The sequence below is a fragment of the Rousettus aegyptiacus genome, unplaced genomic scaffold (assembly GCF_014176215.1).
Source record: "Rousettus aegyptiacus isolate mRouAeg1 unplaced genomic scaffold, mRouAeg1.p scaffold_m13_p_4, whole genome shotgun sequence".
NCBI lineage: Eukaryota > Metazoa > Chordata > Mammalia > Chiroptera > Pteropodidae > Rousettus > Rousettus aegyptiacus.
In genome coordinates, this window is record NW_023416307.1 from 7696854 (window position 1) to 7724632 (window position 27779).

At 43.7% G+C, this 27779-nt stretch overlaps 1 protein-coding gene across 8 annotated transcripts in view; it reads left to right on the forward strand.

Moving 5' to 3' along the window:
• Positions 1–27779, forward strand: part of TIAM1 (TIAM Rac1 associated GEF 1) — a 321420-nt gene that overhangs the window by 260612 nt on the left and 33029 nt on the right. For 7 of the 8 annotated variants that reach the window (XM_016162370.2, XM_016162369.2, XM_016162372.2 and 4 more), the window contains 4 exons: positions 1829–1910; positions 7629–7715; positions 12599–12823; positions 23068–23171. In XM_016162370.2, coding sequence (XP_016017856.1) covers positions 1829–1910; positions 7629–7715; positions 12599–12823; positions 23068–23171 — 498 coding nt within the window. Of the gene's footprint in view, positions 1–1828; positions 1911–7628; positions 7716–12598; positions 12824–23067; positions 23172–24394; positions 27134–27779 lie in introns of those variants that run through there. The other variant, XM_036219873.1, reaches the window with a different exon arrangement.

The window sequence follows — 27779 nt, forward strand, 5'->3', positions numbered from 1 at the left end:
AAAGACATTATTTCGCTTCTGTCTTGTTAGGCTCACTGTGGCTGATGTGTGGCCAGTGGACCTTAGAGCATAAGTGGCCAATGGGCCTTAGAGCATAAGAGAAGGAGCTGGGAGAGCAGGCAGGAGGCTAGTGAGCAGGCACTGGGGTCATGGTGGCTTGGACCAGGGCACCCATTCCATGGTAAGGAAAGATCATGAGTTTGTGATAACACAAGTACCTTGGTAATCAAATTATTTCTTAAAGTTTGCGGATCATTTATTCTGGTTTTTGAAAAGAATGAAAACAAGCAACATCGTTTGATTTGATAAAAAATAAAAAATAAAAGGAATATATGTGACACTTCTTCGTTAAAGATGTTCATGTATAACACTACTCAATTTCAAAACTTCTAGTTTCAGATATTGTGGTTGCATTGAAAATATATTAAAAATACAGACCCTTCTTGAGCTTTTATATATTTTATCAGTGCTTTTTTCTAAGCTCAATTTTAGTCTAACCAACCTAAGAAAGTACTTAGCTAAAGGGTCTGTCTATGTTACTGTAAGTTATTGCCTGAGACTGGTTAAAGACCCAAAGACTTTTAGTTACACAGTAGGAGGTAGAATATGAAAGAACAGGAAAAATTATTCGCAGAGTTATATTCTCACTGGGTCTTTGAAAAAGCATTTGGAACTTTCCGGAGATGATTAGAACGAACAGTGATATACTGCCACCTAGGGGAAGAGATTGGTTCTCCAACAAGTTGAAAAAAATACATCTGAAGCTCAAATAAGTTGACGTGACCACATGACATTTTATTGAACATTCTGTGGCGTTATGAAATGTATCATAAAGTTTATTCTATTCAGTATTTATAATTTTGGTGAGCCTTTTTCCTGAACTAAAGGTCAGTATTCTAACTGATTTCTTTTATTTTCAGAATTTATTTGTATGAAAAGTGTTCTAAAGTATAAAAATAAAACCACATTGAGTTATGCCCTCAACACAGCATTTGGTGGAAGATGTATTAAATTAGGGTGTTCCAGAGAACCGGGCCGTACCAGCAAGTTCTTAGTTTCCCACCTCGCTTGGGTTTTTATTATACTGTTGTCGGTCTCCCGAATCCTTAAGCACTTTGCTCACCTCTGCCACCTGTCAAGTGCCCTAAGAAAATGGAGAGAGAAACACTGGCATTCTTTTCTCCTTGACCAAGTAAAATTATTTCTGGATGAATGACTTGCCTGGTCAGAGACGGAGGGCAAGTTTAGATAACGACCACGAATTCTTTTTAGTGCTAGAGAGCAGTTTTCTGTTATCGACCTTTATTCAGACTAGGTCTTTTCCTCTGTAACTGAGTGAAAACAGTTAAATTCCACGTGAACCACCGACATATCATTGACATATTTATTTGTTTTGGAACTTTTATCATAAATTTTGGAAATGGCTTCTGGCTTGCTTACTTAGGAAGGTTGTTTCCATTTACTTCAGTACCAAGTCCTACCAGGAGGTAGCCTGGGAGGAATTATAGTGTAGTGGAGAGAGCTGTAGTTCTGGAGCCGACGAGACCTGGATTCAAATGATAGATACAGGGTGAGAAAAGACATCTGGAGTTATATAGAGTTACGTGGAGGAATTATTTAGAAACTGGAACTGTAGCTAAGTGGGAGATTATGAGTTATATGTTTCTGCTTCGGCTTTTAATGGGTTCTGTTCCATGAAAATACAGGCATGTGGTGAGAATTTGCTTCCAAGTATCAATCGTGAAAACACAGATTTACAGAAAGATGACGATCCCTAATAAGTTATTTATAGTGAAATCCTAATTAGACTTTTCTTTGTGATTTTCAGCTGTACAAAGAAATTGAAATTTGTCCAAAAGTCACTCAGAACATCCAGATTGAGAAGTCAGACACAGCCAGCGATAATTATGGTACGTTTATTTTTCTTTGATCTTCGGTGTTTTTCAAGTTAAAGCATTTCCTGTGTAAACATGTACTTATATACAATTCAGAAAAATGCCTTTGGGGCCAATTTAGAACAGATAAGCACATCTGGTTTCTGTGCTGTGTGAAGCGGCCAAACTAGGAAAAGAAGACATATCCACTCTGGGTGCGATGAAGACTTCAGCTTTAAATTTCATAACCGTAATCAATGGGATTATACTATCATAAAAAGGAAATGGATATATCGAGAGTAGATTATTTTATATCGTGATGTGTCCTAGTAATGAAGAAATTATCCTTTTACATTTCTTTCCCCAAAACATATGCATTATTCTTCCTCCCCCCCCCCCACCACACAAATAATGTTAAAGGAATTTATTTGGGTGTTGTTTTGGGGGTCCCCAAAACCACCCTTATGTTCACTGACTAACCAAGAGGACGCTCAGGGCTCAATATATGGTCATCTTCATGACAATGATTTATTATAGGGAATCTGTACAAAGCAACATCAATAATAAAAGAAAAAGGCAGGACGGTGGTGGGATGGGGTGGGCGGAGAGGCAAAATTTGAGGAACCCAGGCGTGAGCATCCAGGAATCGTCCTCCAGCCACACCGGCTGTTCTTGAATCCCCCAGCAGCAAGCTGTGATAGCGCCTACCAAAGAAGCTCATTAGAGACTCAGTCCCATGGATTTTATTGGGAGGCTGGTCACGTAGGCACCCTCTGCCTAGCGTATATCCAAACAAAATTCCAGATCTCCCGAAGAAAGCAGGTGTTCAGCATACACCACGCTCTCTGTACCGTTTAGGCACAGAAAGCCACGTTCGGGCATTGGGAACTCTCCCCAAATCCAGGTTCCCGGATGCCAGCCAGGGCCCACACTTGTGAGCAGGTCTCTCAGAGAATGGCAAGCAGTCAGTCCCGCTGTGTGAACGCTCTTTACCACACAGCTGTCTGCATTTCTGGCGTGGTTAAGTATCTACTCCTTTCCATATGTTTAAGACTCGTCGTCTTTGCTTACCATTACTTTTGTCACTCAGTGCTCGTGTGGGATCGTTGCCAGGACCCTGAAGGATACCAAAATCAAAGATGCTCAAGTATATAAAATGGCATAGTATTTACTTATCACTTAGCACATCCTCTCATATACTTTAAATCATGCCTAGATTACGTGTAATACTTAAGACAACATAAATGCTATGCAAGTAGTTGTTACACTATATTGTTTAGGGATCAGCTTTCTGGAATTTTTTTTTGTGTGTGGGTATTTTTGATCTACAGTTGGTTGAATGTGGAACCCAGAGAAACAGAAGGCCAGCTTGACTTTTGCAGAGATGGTGCCTGAGTAAAATATGTGGGGAAAACCCATACCGTGCCTTATCGGTCAGGACTGGAGAGGTTAGTGGAGCTCATGACAGTCACCAGAGCTCAGTGACTCCGAACAGTGAGATGCATTTGTCATATTCACCACGCATCCTTTGTAGGTGGGCTGGGTCTCTTTCTCTTGTCCTCACTCCATGACCCAGCCTGCACGGCTGTCACCTGGGACATTGTCTCTTCGCAGAAGAGGAAGAGAAGGTGGTGGATCAGGCGCCGGCTCACCATTCGGCAAAGCGAGTCTCGTGGCCACGCCTACCTCCTGGGGGTCACAGGCATGGTGCTAGAAGGAAACCTGGTTTTCTAGAAAAGATACAAAGGCTACTGCATACGCTCACTTACAGTTTCTCTCTGAATTAAATTATTAAGCTTTTTAGCATTTGGAAATCTTCAAACCCTTTACTGAGCAGCAGGATTCTAGATTCTTACTGCAGCTTCTCCCCAAGGCAGCCTGCACCTCAGAATGCTCATTAGAGTATCCCGGCCTAATGAAGAGAACCTGATTTTGAAGCCGGGCCTCTTGGATTACACTTTCACACCGTTTACCCTTGAATTTAAAACTGAAGACATCATAAAGCCAGAGGATGTTTTCGATGGCAAAGGATAATTGTGTAAATAAAAGGCTTATTATGCAGGAGAAGCATGACCTCGGTAATTAATGCAGTGATTAGTAGCAGTGCTATAAATATGTGGCAGGTCCTCCAAGACACACCATGACGGTTACTCTTTACTCGTCACTGAGTCTCTGCTGAGGAAGGATAAACTGTAGCAGGAAGCCAGAAAGGGCTGAGATTCAAAGCTCTCGAATCTACTTCTGACTGGCCTTTGGTCTTGGAAATGGAAACTGGACATAAGCCACTACACTTTTTATACTATTTTGTTAAAGTGACTGAAGTGCTTATGGAACCCACTTAAGGTGCCGGAAGGGCATCAGTCATCAAGCTAGAAATTATCGTCAACAAGTGCTTCTGAAACTACCTGACAAAGAAGCAGATTTTTTTTTGTTTGTTTGCAATTTCCGATTTGTCGTGGGCCAATCTTGTTTGTGAGCTACAGAATCTCATGCTTGGAGATTGTGGCAGTGTCGCATTGCTAGGTTCTCAAGGCTGATGCCTCCATTTCTGTCCTTGATGGTGTGATGTTCAGCAGCAAACTGTACTGGTTCTTGGACTCCTTTTGCAAAGCCTGCTACCGCATGGCTAATTACCTCAGCGAAACCAGTCATTCTCAGTGCCCATCTCATGTTGGCATCAGGTATTCCAGCAGCATTTCGATTGAAAAAGTTCAAGAGCCCCGTAATCCTACGAGATCTGATTGCCTCTGACCTCCCAACTACCCAGGATTCTAAATTCAGCTCATCTGTACCTGACATTAGCACTTCTACATGTGGCTTCCCGCCATGTATTGAGTTCAATGTACGTAAAAGATGTTAGCGCACACCGATACACAGAAATCTAACTCCAGACCAAATGCTGCCTTCTCTTTTTGAACACTTTAGAAAAGAGGAAAATACGATTTAATAATCCAACAGACGGAACAAATCGAAAGATTTAACGCTTGTTTAAATTTCTCCATCTCAGCCCACAGGTCACCCTCAGACCTTATTTGTGACATTAGTTCAAGTGGCTACGTGACAGGCTAAGCATGCCTCAAAGTGGAAGGATGCATCCTTTCTGCAACCCAGCATTCCTTTCGCTTTAGAAACTTCTTACGCAGTTTTATTTTCGGTCATTCGTTCCATTTATATCGTAGGTATCTGCACTTGTCTCATTTTCTGAATTTCAGTGTTTCCCGGCATCTAGTTTTGAGCGTTTCTCTCGTTTCTTATGTTGTCATGACTTCTCTTTGGTCATGGATTTTAGTACAAGCGATCTCGGGTTGTTCAACTTACGAGTTTGTCTTCTTAGCTTCTTCACTTAGTTTCAATCACTTCCTTCATTGTCAAGGTCATTATCCCAGTTGCCACTCATAGTGCATGCTGGCCTTGGTAACGGAAAACTATCTGCTGCAGTAGATACATTGATTTATATTGAATCACTCTATTCCCTGTGGTATATCATTTGGGGCCATGTTGCTTTTTTTTTTTGCTGGGAATTAGAATGTTGCTATCCTAAAAGGAAAAAAAAAATAATTCTGACTTTGCTGATTCGCTGTGAAAATCACTGTGTTCTTCATTTACCTCAAAATAATGCAGCTGTAGGATGTTTAATATATATTTTTTTAATATCCGTTAACGTGGGAGACGGTCATCATCTCTCCTCCAGGATGCAGATTCCCGGCATCTCGAAATAGAGGCTGCCCCTTGGGATCAGACCCTGAGGCTCCATAGGAGTGTGCGGGGCGCAGCCAGGTGTGGGGCGGGCTGTGCTTCTGAACTGACAGGAGCTCCTGTTTGCTAGAGCCCTACGTGGGTGTCCTCCAGTAGGGATTTGGGGGCAGAGCTAACGTGCCACGCCCCCGTCCATTTGTAAATTGTTGGCTTCCATTTGAGAGATCTTCGAAAAGGAGATTATTGTCATTCTCTTTTCTTCTGTCCCCTTTCCTATCCAGAGATTTCCCCCCATCAACTTGAGAAGTCTGATCTGTTTCTGAGGTCCATACATGTGGGTACCCAGTTGCCTAGTGCAAATTTCAGTCGCTTGAGGTCTTCATGCTGGTTGGCTCCTCCCCCGTCCCATTTTTACCTTTTGGTTATTAAAAAGGAAGACCAAGTGAAGAGGGAATGGACCAGGTGCTACCTCAGCCATGTCTGTTGACTTTGTCTCGGAGTGATTTGCAGCAGACTTTCAACAGTCACCTCTCCTGGACCTTCCATTCAAGCGGGCTGGTCCCCTGGCACTCTGTCAGTGTGTGCCTTTTATTTTTAATAGGAAAAAATAGTTTTGGTCTCAGAACTTTACAAAATAGTAGCATTTTAGAAGGGAAAGGCCTATATTTCGATAAATTCTATTCATCCTTTCCCTTGATATAGGCCTCAATTCTCCGTCTGTTGTAACAGATTTAAAAAATACTCTCTACCGAAATATAGAGAAATACACCCGTGTTAAGTCTAACGTCACTTAAACGGCTCATGTATAAAATTATTTTTATTTGAGCGGGGGCTTCTTGAAACAATCTGAAAGCAACACGTTGCTATAAGAATGGAATTCAACATGAAATAAAATTAAGACTTTGGGAAGTCCTCAGGGGGTGGTGGCCTCATGCGTTACCCGTCTGAGGGAGTTAGGTACCGTAGTGGGTGACGGCAGTTGGAAGTTTTGCCTACGTGTGGGTATCTATTTCCTGGTCTTGTGATTTAAACAAAAAAGCACACATTCAAGAAAACACACAGCTCGAAAAGTCGCAGGACTCCCTGGCCTCCGGTCCTGTAATTAATTATTCTGTTTTGTTGTTATTTACTTGTTTGGTTGTTTAAACCCCTGTTTTTTCCTCTGCCTTTAGCCTTAAGACAGGGATTGTTCTTCTCCCAGAGTTGAAATTATGTCACATCTTTAGAGTTGTATTTATTGCTCTTTTAGCAGGATCTGCCAAAGTGTTTTGTCCTGCAGGAAAAGCAGGTACTTGTTTTGGACATTTCCTTAATTGAGCAGAAAGGAGTTGTACAGAGTTTGTAGCCACAGGATTGGGAGCGCCCAAGGTCCCCACACACTTAAAACTTTGGGACCTTGTCTTGCCCTTTTTTTTTCCTGATAAACGTGGCAAAGCCCAGGATGAATGAACTAATGAGCTTTGAGCTCTAGACACCGGGACAAGTATAAGATGATCTTCTGATCAGACACTAGTAGAATGAGAAATCAGTTCGTTTCATTATGAAATGGGATTCATAAAGTGAGTTGCTACTTAACCCTTTTTGCACAATTTTATTAAAGCATATCCATATAGCAATGCATGTGGACGAATAAGCACCCTACCGTCATTCAGTCGTAATATATCCTAGGACAAAGACTGCTGAATATAGTCAAGGAGACTCAGATGAGATCAGCTAATTATCCTGGTTTGTGCTGTGGAGGAGACTATGAAAAAAAAGGCACATCTGTGGCATTTACTAGCAAGCAAAGTAAAACAAAATAATTTTCTTCCATTCGAGTTGACAGGTAGGTAGTATGAAGATTGATGTGCCTGGTAATATTTATTTTTACAATTAGTACCTTCTTTTAGAGTGAATCTAAAAATACATTTTTCTACTTTGTAAAACGGTATGAACGAGGAAAAACAGTTGTTCCAAACTACAACCCAAAACACTGCACATACCTAGTTCACAGCAGGTACTTCCTGTTGTTTGCTAAACAGTCAGAAGGTGTGAGTCCTACCACTTTGTGTTTCCTAGGGTTTTCACTTTCTTCTGTGGAAGAAGACGGTGTTCGGAAGCTCTACGTTAATAGGGTGAAGGAAACTGGTTTAGCTTCTAAGAAAGGTAAGTCGCTGAGTATCCTGTCTGTCTGTCTGTTTGTCTGTCTTAAATTCCCTTTTGGGTTTCTCTGTTTGGTGGATGAGAAAAATATGCCCAAAAGGTTCATCTGTAAAGCGTATTGGAATGTTGTCTCATTGAAAACTCTTCCAGGGAATATGAAAATTATTCCATAAACTCAGGTGTGTTAGAAATGTCACATTCTTCGATTTAAAAGCTGATTCTGAGCTTCTTGTCATGGGACTGGTGGGAAATCCCATACTAATTATAGGTGGTTGTACTTCCATTGTCTAGGATTGAATAGAGGTCCTGGGGCACCTTCCTAGGATCTTCAGGACTTTTGGGAAGACCCCTCTGCGCTTTGGTCCATACTGGTCAGAGCTGACACTGGCCATCGCCCGGGCCTGCAAAAGCTCCTTCAAAGCAGATACTGTGTTGCTGCCATTCCTGGAGGAATCTTTGTAGAAGTTGAGAACCTGAGGATTCAGAATCCTACCTTCTTGCCCCTCTTAGAGAGTTCTTCTCTGCCACACTCTGCCTGCACCCCTACCAGGGTTCATAGTGCAGCCTAGTCCCCTTGTGGAACCCCAACTCTCCATCTTCTCTCTACTCTGAGAGAATTTTTCAATCTAGATTTTTGGCTTTCTGAATTGGTTTCCTGTGGCTCTGGTAACAAATGATCACAAACTTAGTGATTAAAAACAACAGAAATGTATTCTCTTACAGTTCAGGAGGCCAGAAGTTCAAAATCAAGGTAGGGGCAGGTTTGTTTCCTTCTGGAGCCTGTTAGTGAAGAATCTGTTCAATGCCTCTTCCTGGCTTCTGGTGGCCGTTGGCATTCCATGGCTTGTTGCTGTATCTCTTCAATTTCTGCCTCTGTCATCACATGGCCTTTTTGTCTGCATGTCTCTCTGTGTCTTTACATGGCCTTCTTATAAGAGGGCCAGTCATTGGATTTAGGGCCCGCCCTAATCCATTATGACCTCCTCTTAACTTAATGACATCTGTGAAGACCCTTTCTCCAGATAAGGTCACATTCTGATATACTAGGTAGACATGGATTTTGGGGGGACACTCTTTAACCCACCATACTCACCATAAGCAAATTGAGCAGGAAGGTAGGGCTCAAAATCCACCTTCATTTCATTCTTCTTTTAGTTGTATCCAGGCAGCATCAAAATAATACCCGTTGAATGCAGAAGACTTGCACATCTGGGCCTGTCATGCTTAGACATAAGACCTTTGTCTGTTCTGTTGGAGAGCTGCCGAATGGAGAAGCTGGGAAAATGGCGGAAGGCAGGTCTTTTCCACCTCCGCCCATGTTCTTTCTGTACAGCTTAGTTCTGGGTGTTCATGGCTTGCAAGCTGCCTGTGTGTGTGTGTGTGTGTGTGTTTGCCCTACACTTTTAAGCATTGGAGAAGTGCATCCACAGACTTGGCTATGCACAGAAATGGCAAAGGGGATACAAAGGGGTGATTAAGTCAAAGTAATTTAGATATACTGCTAACCGTCATAGGAGAGGATTTTCCTTCATTTTCTTTGCGTACTTTCTAGGCCACAGGCAGCCTGGAGGCCCAAGTTTGATACACTCACTAGGCTGTATCTCAGCTAAGACCAGAAGCGACAGGGTTTACTCCCCTTTGAACCCAAAGGCTGATTCTTATCTCTTTCGGCGCAGTGAGTGTGCCGGTTGGCATGGTGTGGGGGTGGGGAAACATGCCGCCCTGGTGTTAGTCACATCCTGTTTAAGTTCTTTGAATCCAAGAACACTGATGTCAGATAAAAACAAACGGTCGTCCGCTCCAACCCTCTTGCCCCGCGTGGCGCTGTTTTCTACAGGTGAAAGAGTGATGTCCACTTGTCCACCTGGGCCAGAAACACTATTCTGATATTTTATGTTACATCTAGCCTCTGCGTGAAGACCCGCTGATGCTGGAGAGCTCACTCTGGACCACACAGCCTCTTCGTGGACGATTCTGATCACAAAACATCCTCCTCCTCAGCTTTCGGTCCCTGTTTTGCCTCCTCTGTAGCCAGCCTTCGCTCTCCATCGTTTTACAATGGCTGCGTTTCGTCTTTTTTCACAGTCAGCACTTCCAGCTTCTTCGATCATTTGTTAGGGAATAGGCTACAACTCTGGCCATTGTCCTCTGGACATAGTCCAGGGGCCAGTGTTCTCCTAAAATGACCAGATCGTGGTGCAGCCAGGGGAAGTCTGGTGGAACCCAGCCTAATTCTATCTGAATGTTGTTGGGTTCTTACTCATGTATTTTCGTGAGCCAGCTTGGGCTTTGGGCTTGTAACGGGCTGACGGTTAATCCCCGTATTCCTGCTCCCCCCTGCCATCTGCCCTCAGCTGGATGTCACATGGGCTGCGCTTGTAGAACTGACTTTTTGAACCAGAGAGTTATTTTTTATGCGTATCTCTGCTCACCTTGGGCATGTTCGTCTTGGTCCCTCATTCTGCTCTTGGAGTCAGCCGAGGTCGGGGTCTGCCATCTTTGCTGTCACTACGTGTTTTTCCGATGGTACATGGGACAGAGCCCGGTGAGAAACCTGTGTGTCCTGTTTTTCTAGAGCCAGCTTGGGTACTTCACAACTTTTACGATGCCCAGGTGGAGGGTAGTTCTCGGCAGGCTGCGGTTTTCTGTTGGAAAGAAAAATTTTCCTCTTCCTTCTCCCAAATGTAAATCACGAGATTTAACGTGTATCAGATATCTTCAGTGTGCCAAGTGCTGTGCTTAGAACTTTCTATGGAGTATTTCATTTAATCTCATTTAACTCGTTATCCCTCTTACGTACAAGGAAAGTGAGGCTGGGAGAGATTCGATAACGTGCTCACAGACACAGAGCTGTTACTCGGTAGAGTTGTGGCAGAAGGATCCCAGCAAGGCACATGTCACTGCTCACCACTGCTGGGCCGCCTCCTCTGACTTACTAATACTCAGAAGAACTCACCCCCGTATTAGTTTTCTAGGGCCGCCATAATAAACGACCATAAACGGGGTGGCTTAAAACAACAGGACTTTCTCACTCACAGTCCTGGAGGCTGGAAGTCTGAAATCGAGGTGCGAGCAGAGCCCCACTTCCTTCGCAGGCTAGGGAAGAATTCTTCCTGCCTCTTCTGGCGCCCGGCGGCTCGAGGGGTTCCACGGATTGGGCAGCAGCACCCCAGTCTCTGCCTCCATCTTCACATGGCCTTTGCCTCTCCTTTGTGTCTCTTACAAGGACACTTACAAGGTTTAGGACCCATCATCAGATAACCTGGCATAATCTGATCTCAAGATCTTTGACTTAATTAACAGCTGCAAAGATGTCGTCTCCCAATCAGGTCACATTCACAGGTTTTAAGACACGGACATATCTTGTTGGGGGCCATCCATTTAACACGCAACACACACCTGCTCCACCACTCATAGTAAACCTGGGAGGAACTTGCTTAAGAAAAAAAAAAAACAACTCATAGAGGTTTTTAGTTTTTAAGTCTTTTTTTTTCCTCTTTATAGTACCTCCTCTAACATCTAACCAAAAGGGTTGTCGCCAAGACTTAAAAAAACAAAAAACAGAAAACAAAAAAACTAGTTTTCACTAGAACCTTTGTATTTTCTGTTTAAATGTTGAGACGCCAAAATCTGTTACCTAAAAAGGGAGTGGTTAGCGTCCCAGAATTCCACCCCCGATATGGAGAAAAACATTCTCATTTCTCTTCCATTGTCTTCCCACCCATAATGTTTCCTGGAGAATTTGAGGATAGAAAACCGACTTCGAGTATTGTGGAAACCTGAGTATAGATGGCCAAGGGGTGTGACTCGAGGACGTGGGGAAGTGAGAACTTCTTCGTAGAGCCATTTTTCGGCAGAATCCGAGGTGGGATCCGTGGAGGCCAGAGGGGCCGGGCGGCTTCTGCAGTTTATCATTTCTGCAGTTTATCGTTTGTGTCTCTGCCTGTTACTTCCTTTTTCAAATTTGTTTTTCCACATTTAGTCTCTAAAATGTGAATTAGGCCCCTTTCTTCTTCTTAGCTGAAAAGACACTTTATTTCACGTTCTTCCCTAACCGCTCCCCTTCTCGTACTGCTGGAATGTTCTTTTAATACCAAGTGGAACTGCCCCCCACCCCCCACCCCAGGGTCCCAGCTTCTTGTTCTCCCAGGTTTGGTTTACTCATGGCTGCTCCTTTGGCCCCAAACTTTGGCACTGTCCCAAGCCTGCTTTGCAGAAGTAGCAGAACCTTTGAGAACTGTCCAAAAGATATTCACCCCCAGGTCCTGATACAGTTTAAAAACAAACCAAAAAAAAAAAAAATGGGGGCAAAAACTGATCACGTTTGGTTCTGTAAACTGTCGTCTCTAAATGTGTTTGGAATGAGATGCCCTTCCGTGGTTGTGGCCAGAGGATGGTCATTGCGTTTTGGTTCCGTGGAAATGATCAGGAGACGTTAGTGGGCTGTGCCACACATGCACGTTGCAGCGTGAGCGTGTGCAAAACACGCCAGTCACAGTAATCAGCCTTTCTGCTTTCTCCCCCCACCCCCCTCAAAATTGTAAGGCAAGAGCCAGAATTGAAATGTGCCAGATGAAATTGGCAGATGCATGGAACACACAGATTAAAGAAGGAGTAAACTGGTTTAGTTGGTGTATCAGAACAGGATCGGCATGCTGTAACAGCTGAGTTTGGAACCTTCTGGGATGGAGGCCCCCATGATCACCCCGATGCTCACTTTTGATCACTACAAGTCTGCGTGGGGCAGCACCTGGAGCTCTGGCCTATAGCAAGAGAGCTCAGTGTGCCCTTTGCAGCAGAGCTTCTGAGGGGTTGTGATCTGATTCGACGCCGTTCTGCTTCATGTGTGTCTGTGAAACTGAACATTTTCCATCTCGCGTTGGCAGGCCTGAAGGCGGGAGACGAGATTCTCGAGATCAATAATCGTGCTGCTGGCACCCTGAACTCATCGATGCTCAAAGATTTCCTGGCACAGCCATCCCTGGGCCTCCTGGTGAGGACCTACCCTGAGCTGGAGGGAGGAGCTGAGCTGCTGGAGAGCCCGCCCCACCGAGTGGATGGCCCCGTGGACCTTGGCGAGAGCCCCCTCGCCTTCCTCGCCGGCAACCCAGGTATGGCTGTGCCCAGCGCGGGGCGCACGGCCGAGCCCAGGTCGGCCAGGGGCCCGGGATGTCGCCCGCTTGGCTTGCATAGTTCGGTGGCCTGGGTCTGGCAGGTCTTACAAACGTGTGAGTGAGTGAGATGAGCTGATTACTGAGCACGCGCTTCCTGTTGCAGTGTCAAAGGGGTAGGGAGCTTTGGTTCTTGGAGAAGAACTGTTTTGCTACGAATCTGCCTGTCACACATGAAAAGTTTCACTGCACTGCTGCTGTTTGTCATTTTGGAGAAGGATGAAAGGGCAGAGGCCGCCATCTCTTGGCTGGAGATAGAGACAGGGAGACAGACACAGAAGTCCAGGAATCATGGAAGGTGCCGGGGCTCCAAGTCCTCTCCCCGCCTTCGCGTTGGCATGTCCAGCCCTGCTGTGTGACAGGCGGACGTGAGATGCCCAGAGGAGACGGTGCTTGGTGCTTGGATAGAGAGCCGGCCCTGCCCCGCCTGCTCCGCCTGCTGGCGCCTCGCCTCCCTCTCCCTGGCAACCACGTGCTCCGTCTCAAAGCAGCAGCTGGAGTGGTCCCGCTCTTCGGGGGACCCCACGAACTTACTCCCTCCTCTGGGCCCCCAGGACCCTGCAGAGGCATCGTTCACGTGGCTGCGAGCCCGTCGCAGTGTCTGCCCTTGCCGGGGTCTCTCTCACTCCTGAGTCCGTCTTCCTCCCCCTGCTAGCCAAGCGTCCATTCTTGTCCGGAGAGAGCCATGAGCAATCCAGTGAACAGCATACTGCTGTCACTTATTTCTCTGTGACCCCTTCTAGACTTGGGGTTCGTTTAGTAAGTGTGGGCTTTGAATTTATTTTCCTTTAAAACCTTGGGTTCAAGATAGTCTTCCATTTCAAAATCTGGGCGCAGGGACTTTGAATAGTCTTGCCCTGCTGGTGTTTTCATTTTGTTTGTTTGTTTGTTTGTTTGTTTGTTTGTTTTGTTTTGTTTTGTTTTCACATTGTCTAATGGAGCTTGGCTTTATAAGAAAAGATCACCACCAGCGGGAGCCTCATGATAGTTTATTCTGTTGGTCACTGGCTCTCCGGAAGAATTTGACAAGCTGAGGCTTCCGAAAAATCAATCGCACTCTTTACCGTTGACCTCCTTGACTCATCGTGTCATCGTGGTGCCCACACCCCAAAGTTTTGAGAGACACGGACCCTTAGTAATAGGGAATGGGGACCGTGAAGGCTGTTCTGTTGTGTGACCAGAAGGTGGCAGGCTTGATCCCGTAAAAGGCAGTTCACAGACAGTGGTTTCTGTAATGACTTTGAATGAGGCATATCCTGTTAGATTCGGTCACTGAAAGGATTTTATAAAGTCTGAATGTACGTGCTTCCAAAAATAGTGTGTGCTCCACTTTCTTTGGATTTTTTTCTTTTTCTATCCAAGCCCTTTCTGTGAGTATGGCTATAAAGCAGAGGTTGGCACACTGTGACCCGCTGGCTGAGTCCAGCCTCTGGCCTGTTTTTGTAAAGTTTTATTGGGACACGGTCATGCCCGTTTATTTATGTCTGGTCGGTGGCCACTTTGCCATTGGTACAGTGGCAGATCAGAGTAGTTGTGACAGAAACTTATGGTCTGCAAAGCTGAAAATATTCACTATCTGGCCCTTTACAGATAAAGCTGCTCTCCCCTGATGTAAATTATGGCTGAAATTGCTAACAATTTGTGCCTTTAAAGATTGTCACTATTCTGGTGTATTTCTTTCCTCTTAAAATTATATACGTGTATAGATTTTACAAATGAAACAAATTTTTTAATGTATTTGTATATAGGTATCTGTTTTAGGAATACTTGAGTGTGTGTGTGTGTGTGTGTGTGTGTGTGTTCACGTGTGTGTAGAAAGCGTTGCTTTTTTTGCTGTCCCATCTTTTATAAGATGGAGTTTTAAAATTAATAACTGACCTTTATATCCTACTTCATTTTACCTCCTTCAGACACCTTTGAAGGCCAACTGCTAAACCCACTGAACCCATTGTTTAAAACACATTAAAACTTCCATTTTGGAGTCATTCTTAGAAGATTTTATTTATTGCGTTTTTTTCCCCCCAATTAAATGATCGTAACTTGGAACTGCCAATTGTTAAGTAATTACTGTATACCAGACATTGAGCTAGATTCCGCAAGTTATAATGATAACTATGACATGATTGTGCCTCCGATGTACATTTTAATATATAGTTCTTTGTTTTGTAACTGCTTCATCTTGTAATGATCAGAAACCCTTCATAACAAAGTCTGGTCAAGTTAGGGAAACAAACAGGTTCAAGAACAAAGCGTGACGGTAAAGTCATACTGTTGGTTTTCTTGTAAGGTTTCTAAGTTGGCTTCGGCATTAATAAGTTCCAGAAGAGTTGTCAGATGCTCAGGCACAGCCCAATTAGACTGAGTGGAGGGCAGCAGCCTCCCCACCTGGGTCTCCGCCCGTCTGCTTCCTGCTCGCTGCCACTTCCTAGTCATCATTTAGCAGTGAAAGATAAAAGGGGAGGCAGGCAAACAGGATAAAGTAACCTGAAAGATTGCTCCGTAATGAGGCAGGATCCACAGACAGCTGCAGTTAAAATAGGGAAGAAAACAACTGAGGAAATTTGTACAATGGGCAAGCTGGACACAGCCTTTGTCTAAATTTAGAAGTAACTAAAAATGAGTAACATCCTGAGTGGCAGGGTTGAGATTTGGTTCAGGGACCATCATCGTAAGGTGGGCGTAGTGGATGCCCGGCATCCTTGATTTGATGGAGGGCCTTGCAGCGGGGTGCCTGGGAGCCCTGGCTGCTGTCAGTCTGCAGGAGGCTGGCCCTGCAGCTTGCCCCATCTTCCAAGCCCAAGTATGCAGGCCGGGCCCATCCTGCCCTGACAAACCTGAGTGAAATACGTGACCTCTTTCGCATGCAGAAGTTCGTTTTCTCTCTACGTAGAGACATCACAGCCTAGTGGCTAAGAGCGGGTTCTGGGGCCAGGTTCCTTGGTGTAATGAGTCTCGTTGCTGTTGATTAGCTTCATGACTTGAGCGGGCCATGCTTCTTCATCTCTGCGCCCCAGTGTGTGTCCTTGTACATAAAATGGGGCTTTGCACACTACCACCTCAGTAGGTGGTTGTGAGGCTGAATTGCGTTGTGAAAATAAAGTGTTTAGAGTAGGTCCCAGAAAGGGCTCAGTAGGCGTTAAGGATGCAGAGCACAGGCGCTTACGGCGACCGGGAGATTGTCTGGCTTGTAACTGAGGCTGCTCATTTTTGCTCGCCTCACTGTTCTCTGCTCCATCTCAGTCTGCAACAAGTAAATTGTCTGGTAACTGAGTTTAGGAATTAATTATGCCTTACTGAAAGTATTTGCCTTTTCCAGGTGGAAAGAAGTGGATTCTGCGATCTAGAAGGTTGAGACATAGGGGCCTCATTTCATGATGCACTCGGTCTGGGGCGGGACCTGGGTCAGTTTTTGTTTGGTGTTTGCTTAACCCCCCTCTGCTGATTCTAACGTGCAGGAGGATGGGGACCATGACCTAAGGTCACCGGTTTTTCTTGGTTATTAATTCTCATTTTCTGTCTCAGTGGAATGAGATGATTGGAACCTTATGGTCACCTGTAAACCATCTACAGTGCTATTTGTGGATACCATTTTTTTGTGGTCCGTTGCACTGATTTTTAAAATGGAACCCCTTTAGGTGACCCACAGTGATTCTCTGTTGTCCTCGGTTTAATTAGGAAGCACCATGAATGGGTTGACATGTTGGCTTAAAAAACCAGGGACTGAATAGGGAGAGTCCATCCTAAGTATTTTCTCTAAGACTCAGTTTCCCCTTGGTAATTTGGTAAAGTCCCCGTTGAAATCTTACTGGGGCTTAAAGTTGAAAACTGAGTCTGCTTTGATCTCCCCGCGCCCCAACATTCATTTAGGTATGAAAATGGGGAGGGAGGATGTCGAGATAAAAAGATACGAGCCCTTCGGTGGCGGTTATTACAGAAAGAACCTCAGCCCGAAGGGGAAGTGGAGTTGGAAGTTGTGAAACTGTGTGTGTGAGGGCTCCAAAAAGCCTCTCTGACAGTCCTGTGTGACTCGTTTTGAAGCTTGATCTCGTCTGGCACTGTTAACATTAGGGGCCAGGTAGTTCTTTGTCGCGGGGGTTTGGTCATGCGCACTGAGGTCGGCAGTCCCTCTACACGCCACCGCCCCTTCCCCAAGGCCCACCAATCACAATAGTCTTCGGACGTTGCAGGTTCGCCCTGCGTGGCAGAGGCTCCTCCAGAAGGTGTGCTTTCGTCGCTCACTTAGGGAAATAGTACCGTGAACTTTCTGTAGTGAGAGCAAATCTAGATCTAAAATAAATTTCAAAAAACATTCACTGAGACGATTCCAACACAAATACCCTTTTCTGGCTTTTTCTTTTTTCTTTTTGAGACACAGGAAGAGCTAAGAACAACATAATGCTTATTCTGAATGTTGGGTTTTCCCCCCCAAGTGTGAGGGAAAATGGCTTGCTTAACATATTTATCACTAAAACGAACCTTTGAAACGAAGGTATGTCAATCGGTAGTTACACAACAACCCCGAATCTTATGCAGGTTGGAAGAATCATACTCTGAGCGGCATCAGCGATGTCTTCCCAAGGCTTCAAAACGTCTGTTTGCCTGTCTCCCTTTAGGTGCTGGCCTCAGGGCCTGCGTGCACTGTACTTCTTCGGTGAACATGGCTCTATTTCATCTTCCCTAGAATTCTGCTTGACCAGTGGGGGCGAAGCTGGTGGCCTCATTTAGCTCAGTGACTAGTTCACAGCATTACAGTCGAAGTGCCAGGGCTTAGAGAACTGAGTCGCTTCTTATCCAGGAGTTGAGCCGAGGGGAGCTGAGCCACCGCGGCTGCACCGGCCCACGTGTGCTAAAGCCAATTAGAGCTGACGCTGAGTTTGGAGCATCCGCTGCCTTGATGTACCTGGAGCGCATCTGTCTGAGGCTAAGTGGAAGATGCAGTCAGAAGCGAGGGCAGACATCCCTCCTGCAGGAAGCAGATTAAGCAGCGTTTGTTGTAACAGGAAGGCTTCCGTGTTGGCCAGGAGTGGCCAAGGCACCTTGGTCAGAGCACGGCCCGCCCGTTTGCTTCGCAGGGGCAGATCTTGCTTCCCTCCTGTGCCCGTGAAACGCGGTGTTCTATTTTCGGCCTCCGTTCCACTCAGATTGTCTGCATCTCGATTCTGAAGGCAGGAGACAATCAGGCAGCAGGGAGGGGGAGCCGAGAAAGAGGAACTGCACAGATTTCTCTCCCTACAAACAAATATGCTCTAGTTCTTCGGATTCTTCGAAGTTTCACAGATACCAGGAGCACGTGATCTTCTATTTGTTTGTCGATAAAATCCGGAGCCATGTGCGTTTTGTAAACTGTGTGCGATGCTTATTGTCACACAGCACATGGCTCTTCTGGGGATATCTGAACGCCTCGTCTTGATTTCCAGCTGGATTTGACTGATGACACCCATCAAATCCTGTGCGGAAACAAAGATACTGTTTCAGAGATCAAGAACCCCCATTTTTATATTTTTAAAGAACAGTATTTCTATGGAATTCTCATGTAACAGTAAAATGACTGAAAAGTAAAATACGGTTAGCCTAACGATTAAATTGCAGACGAATGTCTAACTTTTCTTGCCTCCTCCCCCTCCGTCATTTTTTTTTTCCTTGCAGAGATTTGAACTTAGCTGTTAATAAGGATCTTTAAAAAAAAAAAAAAAATCAATGTCATAATTGGTTCCTCTTTGGAAATGTTCGAACTGGAGAAATCTGCCTTTTTTGTTTTTTTTTTTTAACACATTGTTAATATATCTCATAAGACAAAGACTTTTTTGTTCCTTCTTTAAATTTAAGTTCCAGTGGACTTGGTGCTTTTTAACAAAGAAAAGATTCTAATTTTAGTAAAATCTGATTTTCTATCTCATATGGTTTGTTCCAGAAATTCTTCTCCCCCCAGTAGCAAACACTGCCTTCTATATTTTCTTCTGAAAGATTTACATTGGACTAATCACATTCTGGCTGATACCTCCTGGTACCGATTTTTGTGAATGGTGTGAGCTAGGGTCCAACTTGATGTTTTTCCATGTGGATAATCTACTGTCCGGCCAGCATTTATCAAACGCTCCATTCTTTCCCCTGGATACACAATGAAACGTCTGCTGAGTATCTCACTTCCACATATGGGTGGAGCCTTTTCTGAGCTCTCTGTTCTGTTAGCCTATCTCCTTGCTAATTCCGCACTGTTTTGTATTACTGTGACTTCATAATACATTATCTGTTAGGCAAAGTACCCCGATCTTGTTTTTCTTTTCTAAAACTGTCTTTGGTGTTACTGGCCTGTTGCTTGCTTGTAACAAATTTAGTTCCCTCCAAAAATATGCTGCGGGTGTGGTCTCTCCGAATACAGATTCTCCGGTATTTTTTGAGACTTACATTGTGGCCTGATTTGTGACCTGCTTGCATAAATTGCTCATCTTTGGGGGAAATGTGCATTTACAAATTCTCATGAATAGGGTTTGAAATACATTTATGGGTCAAGATTAATAATTCTTGGTGTTTACATCTTCTATGTCCAGACCAAATCTTTTTTATGACATTTTTATGGCTTTCTTTACATTTGCCTCTTATATTTTTCCATCTCTTTACTTTTCGTCTTCTGCATCTTTATGTTTAGATCTGTTTCTTGCTTATGGAGCATATAGATGGGCGGGCTTTATTTCGTGTTGCTTTTTTAAAAAATCTAAATGTGACGTTTAAGCGTTAAGTTCGGTCTATTTTGCGTTTACATAGAAGATCCATATGTTTTGACTTGTTTCTGTCGTCCTGTTTTGCTGTCTTCGTCTTGCCGCTTTTTCCTTTGCTGTCCTCTTTTGGATTGAATTTCTAAATTCTACTTCCCCCTCACAACTGATGTCCTTGGAACACAATCTAGTTCTGTTCATTTAGCGGTTGTCCCTAAAATTTTCATGTGATCGCTAACATAGCGGAGACGAAAGTTAGTATTTTTATTTCTCTCTCGAAGCCTAAAGGACTTTAAATATAATCACTCCCACTATTGTCTTTGTTGCATCTTGTACTCAGTCCCTCTCAAATGCCATTTTGGGACATATGTCAGGTGTTATTTTATATACTCAGAATTGCCTGTGTTTATATTAGTTCTTTATTATTTCATCAGATTGTGTGTGTGTGTTTGTGTGTGTACGTGTGTGTATAGCTTCCCACCTGACATGCATCCTTTAGAGAATTTTTTAGTGAGGTTCTCTTTGTAGTAAGCTTTCTTATTCTTTGTTTCTCAGGTGTTTTTATTGTATTCTTCTTCTCGATGCATATTTTAGGTGGAAATACAATTCTGTATTGATAATTTGAGCATTTGAAGGTTTCTGTGCTATAGTGAGATGATGTCTTCAGATAGATCTTCTGCTCTTTCTTCAGCCTTTATTCTTAACCATTGAGTGATTAATGTCGATGGTTATAGTTTTTATTTCTTAAAATTCTACTCATTTCCATAGTTTTTTTGGAAGTACTGTTTTCTTGGTCTTTTTTTTTTTTTTTTATACCTTTAATTCACTTATTTGACTGATCGTTGTGGTACCATTGCTTGGGAATCTGATTCTGCTGCCTCCAGTGTCTGCTGCTTCTCACTGATGGGGACTTGATTTTTCTTGTGTTTTATAATAATGGATTATCGATTTTTGTTTGACCAAGCTTTATCCTCTTGGCCTCATGTCACACCATCATTAAGGATGAATCCCTGCAGAGTAGATTTGTTTTTGCTTTTGCCAGATGCCCTTAGAACACAAATTTAGAACAACTTTATGGCAATTTTTCATCTTGAGTCTCAAGGACTGAATGTTTGTGTCCCACCAAAATGCATATGTTGAAACCCTAACCCGTGATGTGGTTGTTATTAGGAGTTGGGACCTTAGGGAGGAGATTAGGTTTAGATGAAGTTATGTGAGTGGAGCTCTCATAATGACATTAGTGTCCTTATAAGAAGAGGAAGAGAGACCAGAGCTTGCTCACTCTTCCCTTGCACACACAAAGAAGAGGTCATGTGGGTGCATAACAAGGCGGTGGCCTTGTCCATGCCTGGAAAAGAGCCCTCACCAAGAAAACAATCTGCCAGCACCTTGATCTTTGAGTTCCAGCTTCCAGAGCTGAGTGAAAAAGATGAACGGTTTTAAGCAACCCAGTTTATGGTATTTTGTTACAGCAGCCTGAGCTAAGACATTGGAGTTTCCCGGGTTCAGTTTGAATCCTGTGCATCCACGAGGCCAGCCCGTGGTTCTAAGCTCAGGGAAGAAACCCTCCTTCCCTCCCCCACTCTCCTATGCCGTGGTATAGCAGAATTCAACAAGCTTCCTCCTCACTCTGTCTCTGTGTGTTTGTCTGTCTGTCTGTCTGTCTCTCTCTGTCTCTGTGTGTGTGTATCTCTCTCTCTCTCTCTCTCTCTCTCTCTCTCTCTCTCTCTCTCTCTCTCGTAGTTCTTACTCTCCGGTTGGTACTGACCCAGCGCCTGATTTATATCTGATGGATTTTCACAGTACTGCCATACACTGGGAGTGGCTCATCACTTTATCTTTCTTTATCTTCTTCTTTTTGGCTCTGGGGATTTCTCAGAGTTCAGCTTTATACTTGAAATGGATTTTGTTATACTTAATTTAGCATTTCTAAGTGTTTTGCGGAGGTAGGGTTTATTTTCTTGCTTTTCAGGATACCTAGCCCACAGTATCAGTAACAATGAAAATTCTTTGACGATTTGTTTTCCTACTGTTTTGCGACCATCAGCTGCCCCCCTAGGCATTATGTTCCCTAGAGAGGGGTACGCTGGGGTCACAACCTTTGGCAGCACAGTCTGGGGGGTCACCATTCCACAGACTGCAGAGCGAAGGGCGCCCCGGTGCGCTGGGAGCCTGGCTGCCCCGGTCAGTGCTGAGTGAGCCGTGGTTCCCGCGACCTCACAGGTTAGTGCTGTTCGCGTACATGAGCTCGTCGGCCTCTTCGCATTGGCGATCAACTTTTCCCCTTCATTCTGGCTCCAGCATCTAGGTCATTGAGACGGATAAAGTGCCCAATCGAATTTTTTTTTCCCATAGAGGTAACAGTGTGACATAGTTGATGTCCATCCAGTTGACTGAGCTTCTTTCTTTGACCGCTGCCATCGTGTTATAGAGCGAACGAGTAAGGAAAAGAAATGCAGGAGACTCCTAGAGCCAGAGCATTATGGGGTGGGGTGGGGTGGGGTAGGGGGCAACGGACAAACTTCCCGGGCTGCACAAGGTGCATTCACTTGTTGGCACTCCATTCCAGAGGAGAGGAAGGGAACCGGAGGGCGTAGCTCTGGAGCAAAGATTTCTGAGAGGTCGGCTTCCTCCTGTAGTTTTGCAACCAACTTAAAACCTGAGACAGAGAGTGCTGACAAGCGGCTTATGGCTAGAATGGTGTCGCCGGAGGAAGGCAGCCTCTTTGCAGACTGAGGTTTTCATCCAAAGAGTCTGGTTATAATGACAGTGCTGTAGTCCCTGATCCTGTGCCCGACAGGTTTGATTACCACTGTCTTATCAGGTGGCTGGAGGTTTTTAAATAGCCTGGAGCCTTGCTGCTCCAGGCGTGGTCTCTAGACCGGCAGCATGGATTAGTATCATGGAGCAGGTGAGAAATGCAGAACTTTAGACCCCACCCCAACCCCCTTGAATCTGAATCTGCATAACATGATCCCCTGGGGGGGGGCGTTCAGATGCCCTTTAAATTTGAGAAGCCCTCCAGAGCAAAGTGATTCTAACCTTCCTTTCCTTCACCTTTGCATAGAGTATGGTAGAAATTGTGGGAATATGGTATTACGTTTTTGGTTTGTCAGACTTGGCAAAAACAGACCTCACGAAGGTTAGGGACTGAATGTTTGTGTACCGGGTCCATCTCTAAAACATTGGGAGGTGAGGGCTTCAACATATGAATTTGAGGGGGGGGTTACTATAACTGTGATTATATATTATAAATAATAAAAATACGTTATACTATAAAATAATAACATCAACAGTAAAAACACCAAAAACTAACATCGAGTGAGCCAAGATCACGGAGCTTGTACCTGGAGGACGTTTTAATACACTGACACGTCGGCAGCTTGACCCTATACTCCCCCCAACACAGGTGTGACTCTTAGCAGTGACTATTCACGACAACCCATGACTTCTTCTGATTTTCTCTTGCAGGGCACGGCCTCTGCAGTGATCAGGGCAGCAGTGCTGAGACTGCTCCAGAGGAAGCCGAAGGGCCGGACTTGGAGTCCTCAGATGAGACGGATCACAGCAGCAAGGTGAGAGAGTTTCATTTTCACATCCCAGGTCTGAACCACAGAAGAGTCCCGGGGGCCATGGCGCCTCTGCAGCTGTGTGTGGTTAGAAGTCCTCTCCACGGGATCAAGTGTTTTTACTTCTGAGATGTTGCTAAATAAGATATGGAATCCAAATTGCAGCCTTGATAATAAACTTCTACGTGAAAATATAGGGTAGAAATCACTCTTAATGAACTAAAGTGTAATTTCATCCTATTTCCTGCTCACATCTCTATTCGTATATGATGAAACAGCATCCAGCATGTGTGCGATGGAGTCACTTAGACGGTCTTGTTATCTATTCATGGATTCTCTGATGAACGTCTTTTGCGTGATCTGTGTTCAGCTCTTATTAAAAGTGAGCATCTTCTACAGTACAGGGAAGGAAACACTATTTTTATTAATCCAAGTAGAATGTTCCTTGGCTGGTTGAGTACTGTGAGAGAGTTCTCATTCTGACTCTGGTGCAAGACAGTGAACGTTTTCCATAAAATGTCAATCATGCCTTTATCCATCTTCCCGAAGAGTTCTGTAGGTCAATTCCTCATCTCATCACAGTTTCCAAAGTACAGTTTAAAAACTTTGTGTTACCTATGCCTAAAGACCCCTCCCCAGCAAATGCGATTGTGTGAGATTGTTTCTATAGTCATCTTTTTTATAATGTCGACATACTTATGTCGATCCTTCTCTGTATCTCTCATTCTTTTGTTTGACAATTACCAGTCACTTCACCGGGGCAGATCATTTTACTTTAAAGTATACCTTTGTTTTTCCATCTTCAATATCAGGATGATTCTTGCCTTAGCCCAACAGAGATTGGATGACTGAGTGGGTCAGATAATTGTGGGAGAACGCACAGATAATGGAAACATACTATTCAAATATGAACCATTATTTTAAAAACCTACATTTCTCCCTGTGTTCTATTTTTGTCTCTGTATTTATACATCTCTGTAGGAGGTTTTTGGGTGTACATGTTTGACTCTCTTCAGCATCCGTTTTACCCATAAGTGTTTCTTTTTTCACCATCATAGAATCATCATTCTCAGTGTCCTTTTTAAGTCGAGCGCAGTATAAAATGTCACATTTGAAAGTAATTTTAATATGTGTAAATGTAATATTTGCAGGCTCAAGGTTTTATGTTACTGCTTATTAAATAAAACACAGATGAATGGACATATACGTGTTTCTTTTAAAGTAAAAACAAACAAACAAAACACTTGCTTAAGTTACTTTTAATTTTTGAGGCTCATACCTTTAACCTACTTTTGGAAGGAGAGTCACTCGCTCTCAAGAGAAAAAGATATTTCCATACTGAGGTAAGATATTTTTGAAGGGTATTCATTTAGTTATTTTCTTCTTGAAACTGAATATGTTAATTCTCAATTTCTAGTTTGATTTAGGAATACAGCCGTTTTTCCTATTTCTAAAACATTTATTTCTGAATATTTTTTCAGTTGGATCATTTTCACTTCACTCTCATGCCCAGTGTTCTCATCTGTGGATTTTAAGGTCATTTTCATTTTAAATACAGTGAGTCATGATGAGGTCCTAAAGAGGGTCCCCTGTACAATTAAGTTCTGGCAGCAGAGAGGAAGGATGAGGCCCCCCAGGTTTTGCTGATTGACCCCAGGTGTCTCTCTGACTTCATGGTTCCTTCTCCAGAGAACAGGGCCCTAAACTCACCTGGAACAGACAGGGGCCGATGTAGGAGCAGGCAGTGCAGTTCCTGGGTTTCACTATAGAAGTGGACAGTGGGCTCTCGGCTCGCGTGATAGAGAATTCCCTCCAGATGATTGACAGCAAGTTTGGGTGATGATCTGAGTATTTTTAAAGATCATATAATGGACTATATTGAAGCCATAGGTTCCTATTCCTTTTTGCTGTGTGATTTGTACCCTAGGATACTCCCTAGTTTGAGTTTGATTCAGATTTTATCTTTTTTTATTTGAACTATTTTGTCATGCAGACTAAGTTCTTTAACGAAAATAGCCTAAATGAATTAAATTTTTCACATAGGATATTTGGAAGCGAAACCTTAAATTGAGTAAATGGTTCTTGGTGACCAGGTCTTACTGGGTATTATTAATAATAAATGAGAGCTAATACTTATTTACTGTCTTATGTTAACTCATCTCATCCTCACACGACCCTTAAAGGAGAGATGCTATTATTCCCTCTATTTATAGATGACAGTATTGCAACAGAGAGGTTAAGTACTCACTGAAGGTCACACAGCTCTGCGATGGCAAATCCAGGCCTTGTGTTGATAACTGCAGTGCTTTAACTACATTCAGCCGGATTGTTAAGGTCTGGTGTTAAAGACCAGGTTTCAAAAAGGGAAGGAATTAGTTAGTGGTGCTGTAAGCCAATTAAATATACACTCACTAGCTATTTAGATATTTTCATAATATGTAAGCTTTCGGGGTCTTTTTTAAAAATAATTTAAAGTAATAGGAGCAAGTATAGATCTTAAATTTCTTGATCAAGGTTAAATTTTTTTTTTTGATGCCTCTGTTATATCAGTGTGTAATTTTTCTAGAAAATAAAGTAAAAATTAATTTTGAAGTTATAAGCTACCTAAGCATGGAAGGATGATATTGCTTTTATCTGAATGTACCGGGCTTGGTGTAAAAATGTAATAATAAACGAGCAAAAGAATAAATGTAACGAAACAAGTAATTTATTCTGGCTAAGCATTTGAGAGCTCTTGATTTGTTTGTTTGCCTTTCTTTTGTTTACGATTTTTGCTGTTCTTCCTAAATGAATTGTTTTATGAGATAATAGTGGGCAGGGTAAAGAGAGTGCGTGTTGGAATGTTATATTTTTCAGTTTTTTTTTAATAGCAGTTTTTGCTACACTTGGCCCTTGGGGATTCACAGCAAGGAGGTAACTGTGAGCTTGTTGTCAGGCGCTGGTGGCCCTGGAATGTCACGTCCCACGGTGGGGGTGGGGCTTGCACACCACAGGGGCAGTCTGCCTGCCTTTCTCTTTGTGAGCCACCTCCGTCCTCTGGTGACTGGGTGAAAACCTCAAAGGGCCGCCTCCCCACTGGCTACCGCTTTCCCTGCTTTTCATCTAAAACTTTGTCTTCAGACCCGCATGCTGATGAGCTCCAGGCCCTCTGGCAGCTTGGCCGCTGTGATTTTGTTTTCCATTTAGCAAATCTATTAGAATAATTTTCAGATCATTTTCATTCTGAAAGCCTTTTTTTTTCTTCTTCTTCCTTTCCCTTTTTAATCCAAATTGTGATTGTCTCAGAAATAGCTGCATTGGCAACAAAAGCATTAGTGGAAAATGTGAAAATGTAAACTGTTTTAAAAAAAAAAAGAAGCAACATTTTGCCTTTTGGCGCCTGCTCTCCACTGGGTGAGGAGGGGGCGTCTTCGAAGTTGCACCGGGCGGGTTTAATATCCCTGTGCAGAGCAGGATGCTGGCCAGTCAGCTGATCTTGGTCCAAGGCTGGAGCCGGTCGCATCCTGGGAGGCTTTTCCTGCTTCCGTTTTATTTATTTATTTATGTTCCGTGCTGCTTTTGGATCTCCCTTTTCGGGACTTTTGTCGACTGCCCAGGTGGAAATCGAAGCATGAATTCTTGTCCACGGTTTGGCCTTTGACACCTAGCAGAGGGCGCTGATGGGGTGTGGGTGCTGCTCTGGGCTGGCGCTGGCGCCGTCCGTCCTCCGTGGACATGCAGCTGTAGGTTCTGACGGGAGAGCTGGCATGGGCTCTGTCTATGAGAGGATGCCCTTTCGGGAGCGGGAAGGCGTTCGGCGTGCTCGGAGTATTTTAAGAAACTTCTGTTTCTGTGCTGAACACGTCAGGTGGTAGAATTACCATGAGAATATATTTCTGACGATGTCTGCCCTGTGGAAAATAAAGCGCAAGCCCAGGATCGAAAACAATGGCAAGTCCGGTGATTCTGTGTATCGGTCGCTTCATCTGGTGAGCACGTTTGAATTCTGTCTTGCTAGCCTTGTCTAGGTTATGACTCTGCTGCTGAATTAGTTTCCCGATCCAAAGGATGATGGTTCTGATTGTCCCATTTCTCCACATTCTATCCTTTCGCCCTCTAAGCCCCATACTGATGAAGAATATACATTTTAGCCTGGGGGTGGGGTGTCAGTAGTTGCTGTAAAGTTGAATTTGCTTAGGAATCTTTTTACCTTTATAATTTCCTTCTTAAATGGCAGAAAGATGTATTTGTTTTTTTAACCATCATTTGATACTCCTCCTCCCCCCCCCCCCCCCCCCGGTTTTCATTGTTGAGATTTTGAGTGTGTTTGTGTTATTTGCATGGCAAGTGTCTCCTCTTCCCACCTGGGGTATTCAGCAAGCGTTTCTGGAAGAAGGATGTTCTACTTCCCTCTTGAGTGTTTTCTAACTTTATTTCTGCTTACTTGAGAAGGAGATGGACATAGAAGTGTGGGCTTAGGGGAGGTGTTTACAAGTTAATGTAAATGACCCATATTGCACACACTGGTTCTGTAGTGTGCATTGACTCTCTAATAAGAAAATTTGTGGTTAATGGTGAGGAATAACTTAATCAAATCAAATCAAACCTTTAATAGTTTAATATTAACATCAGTGT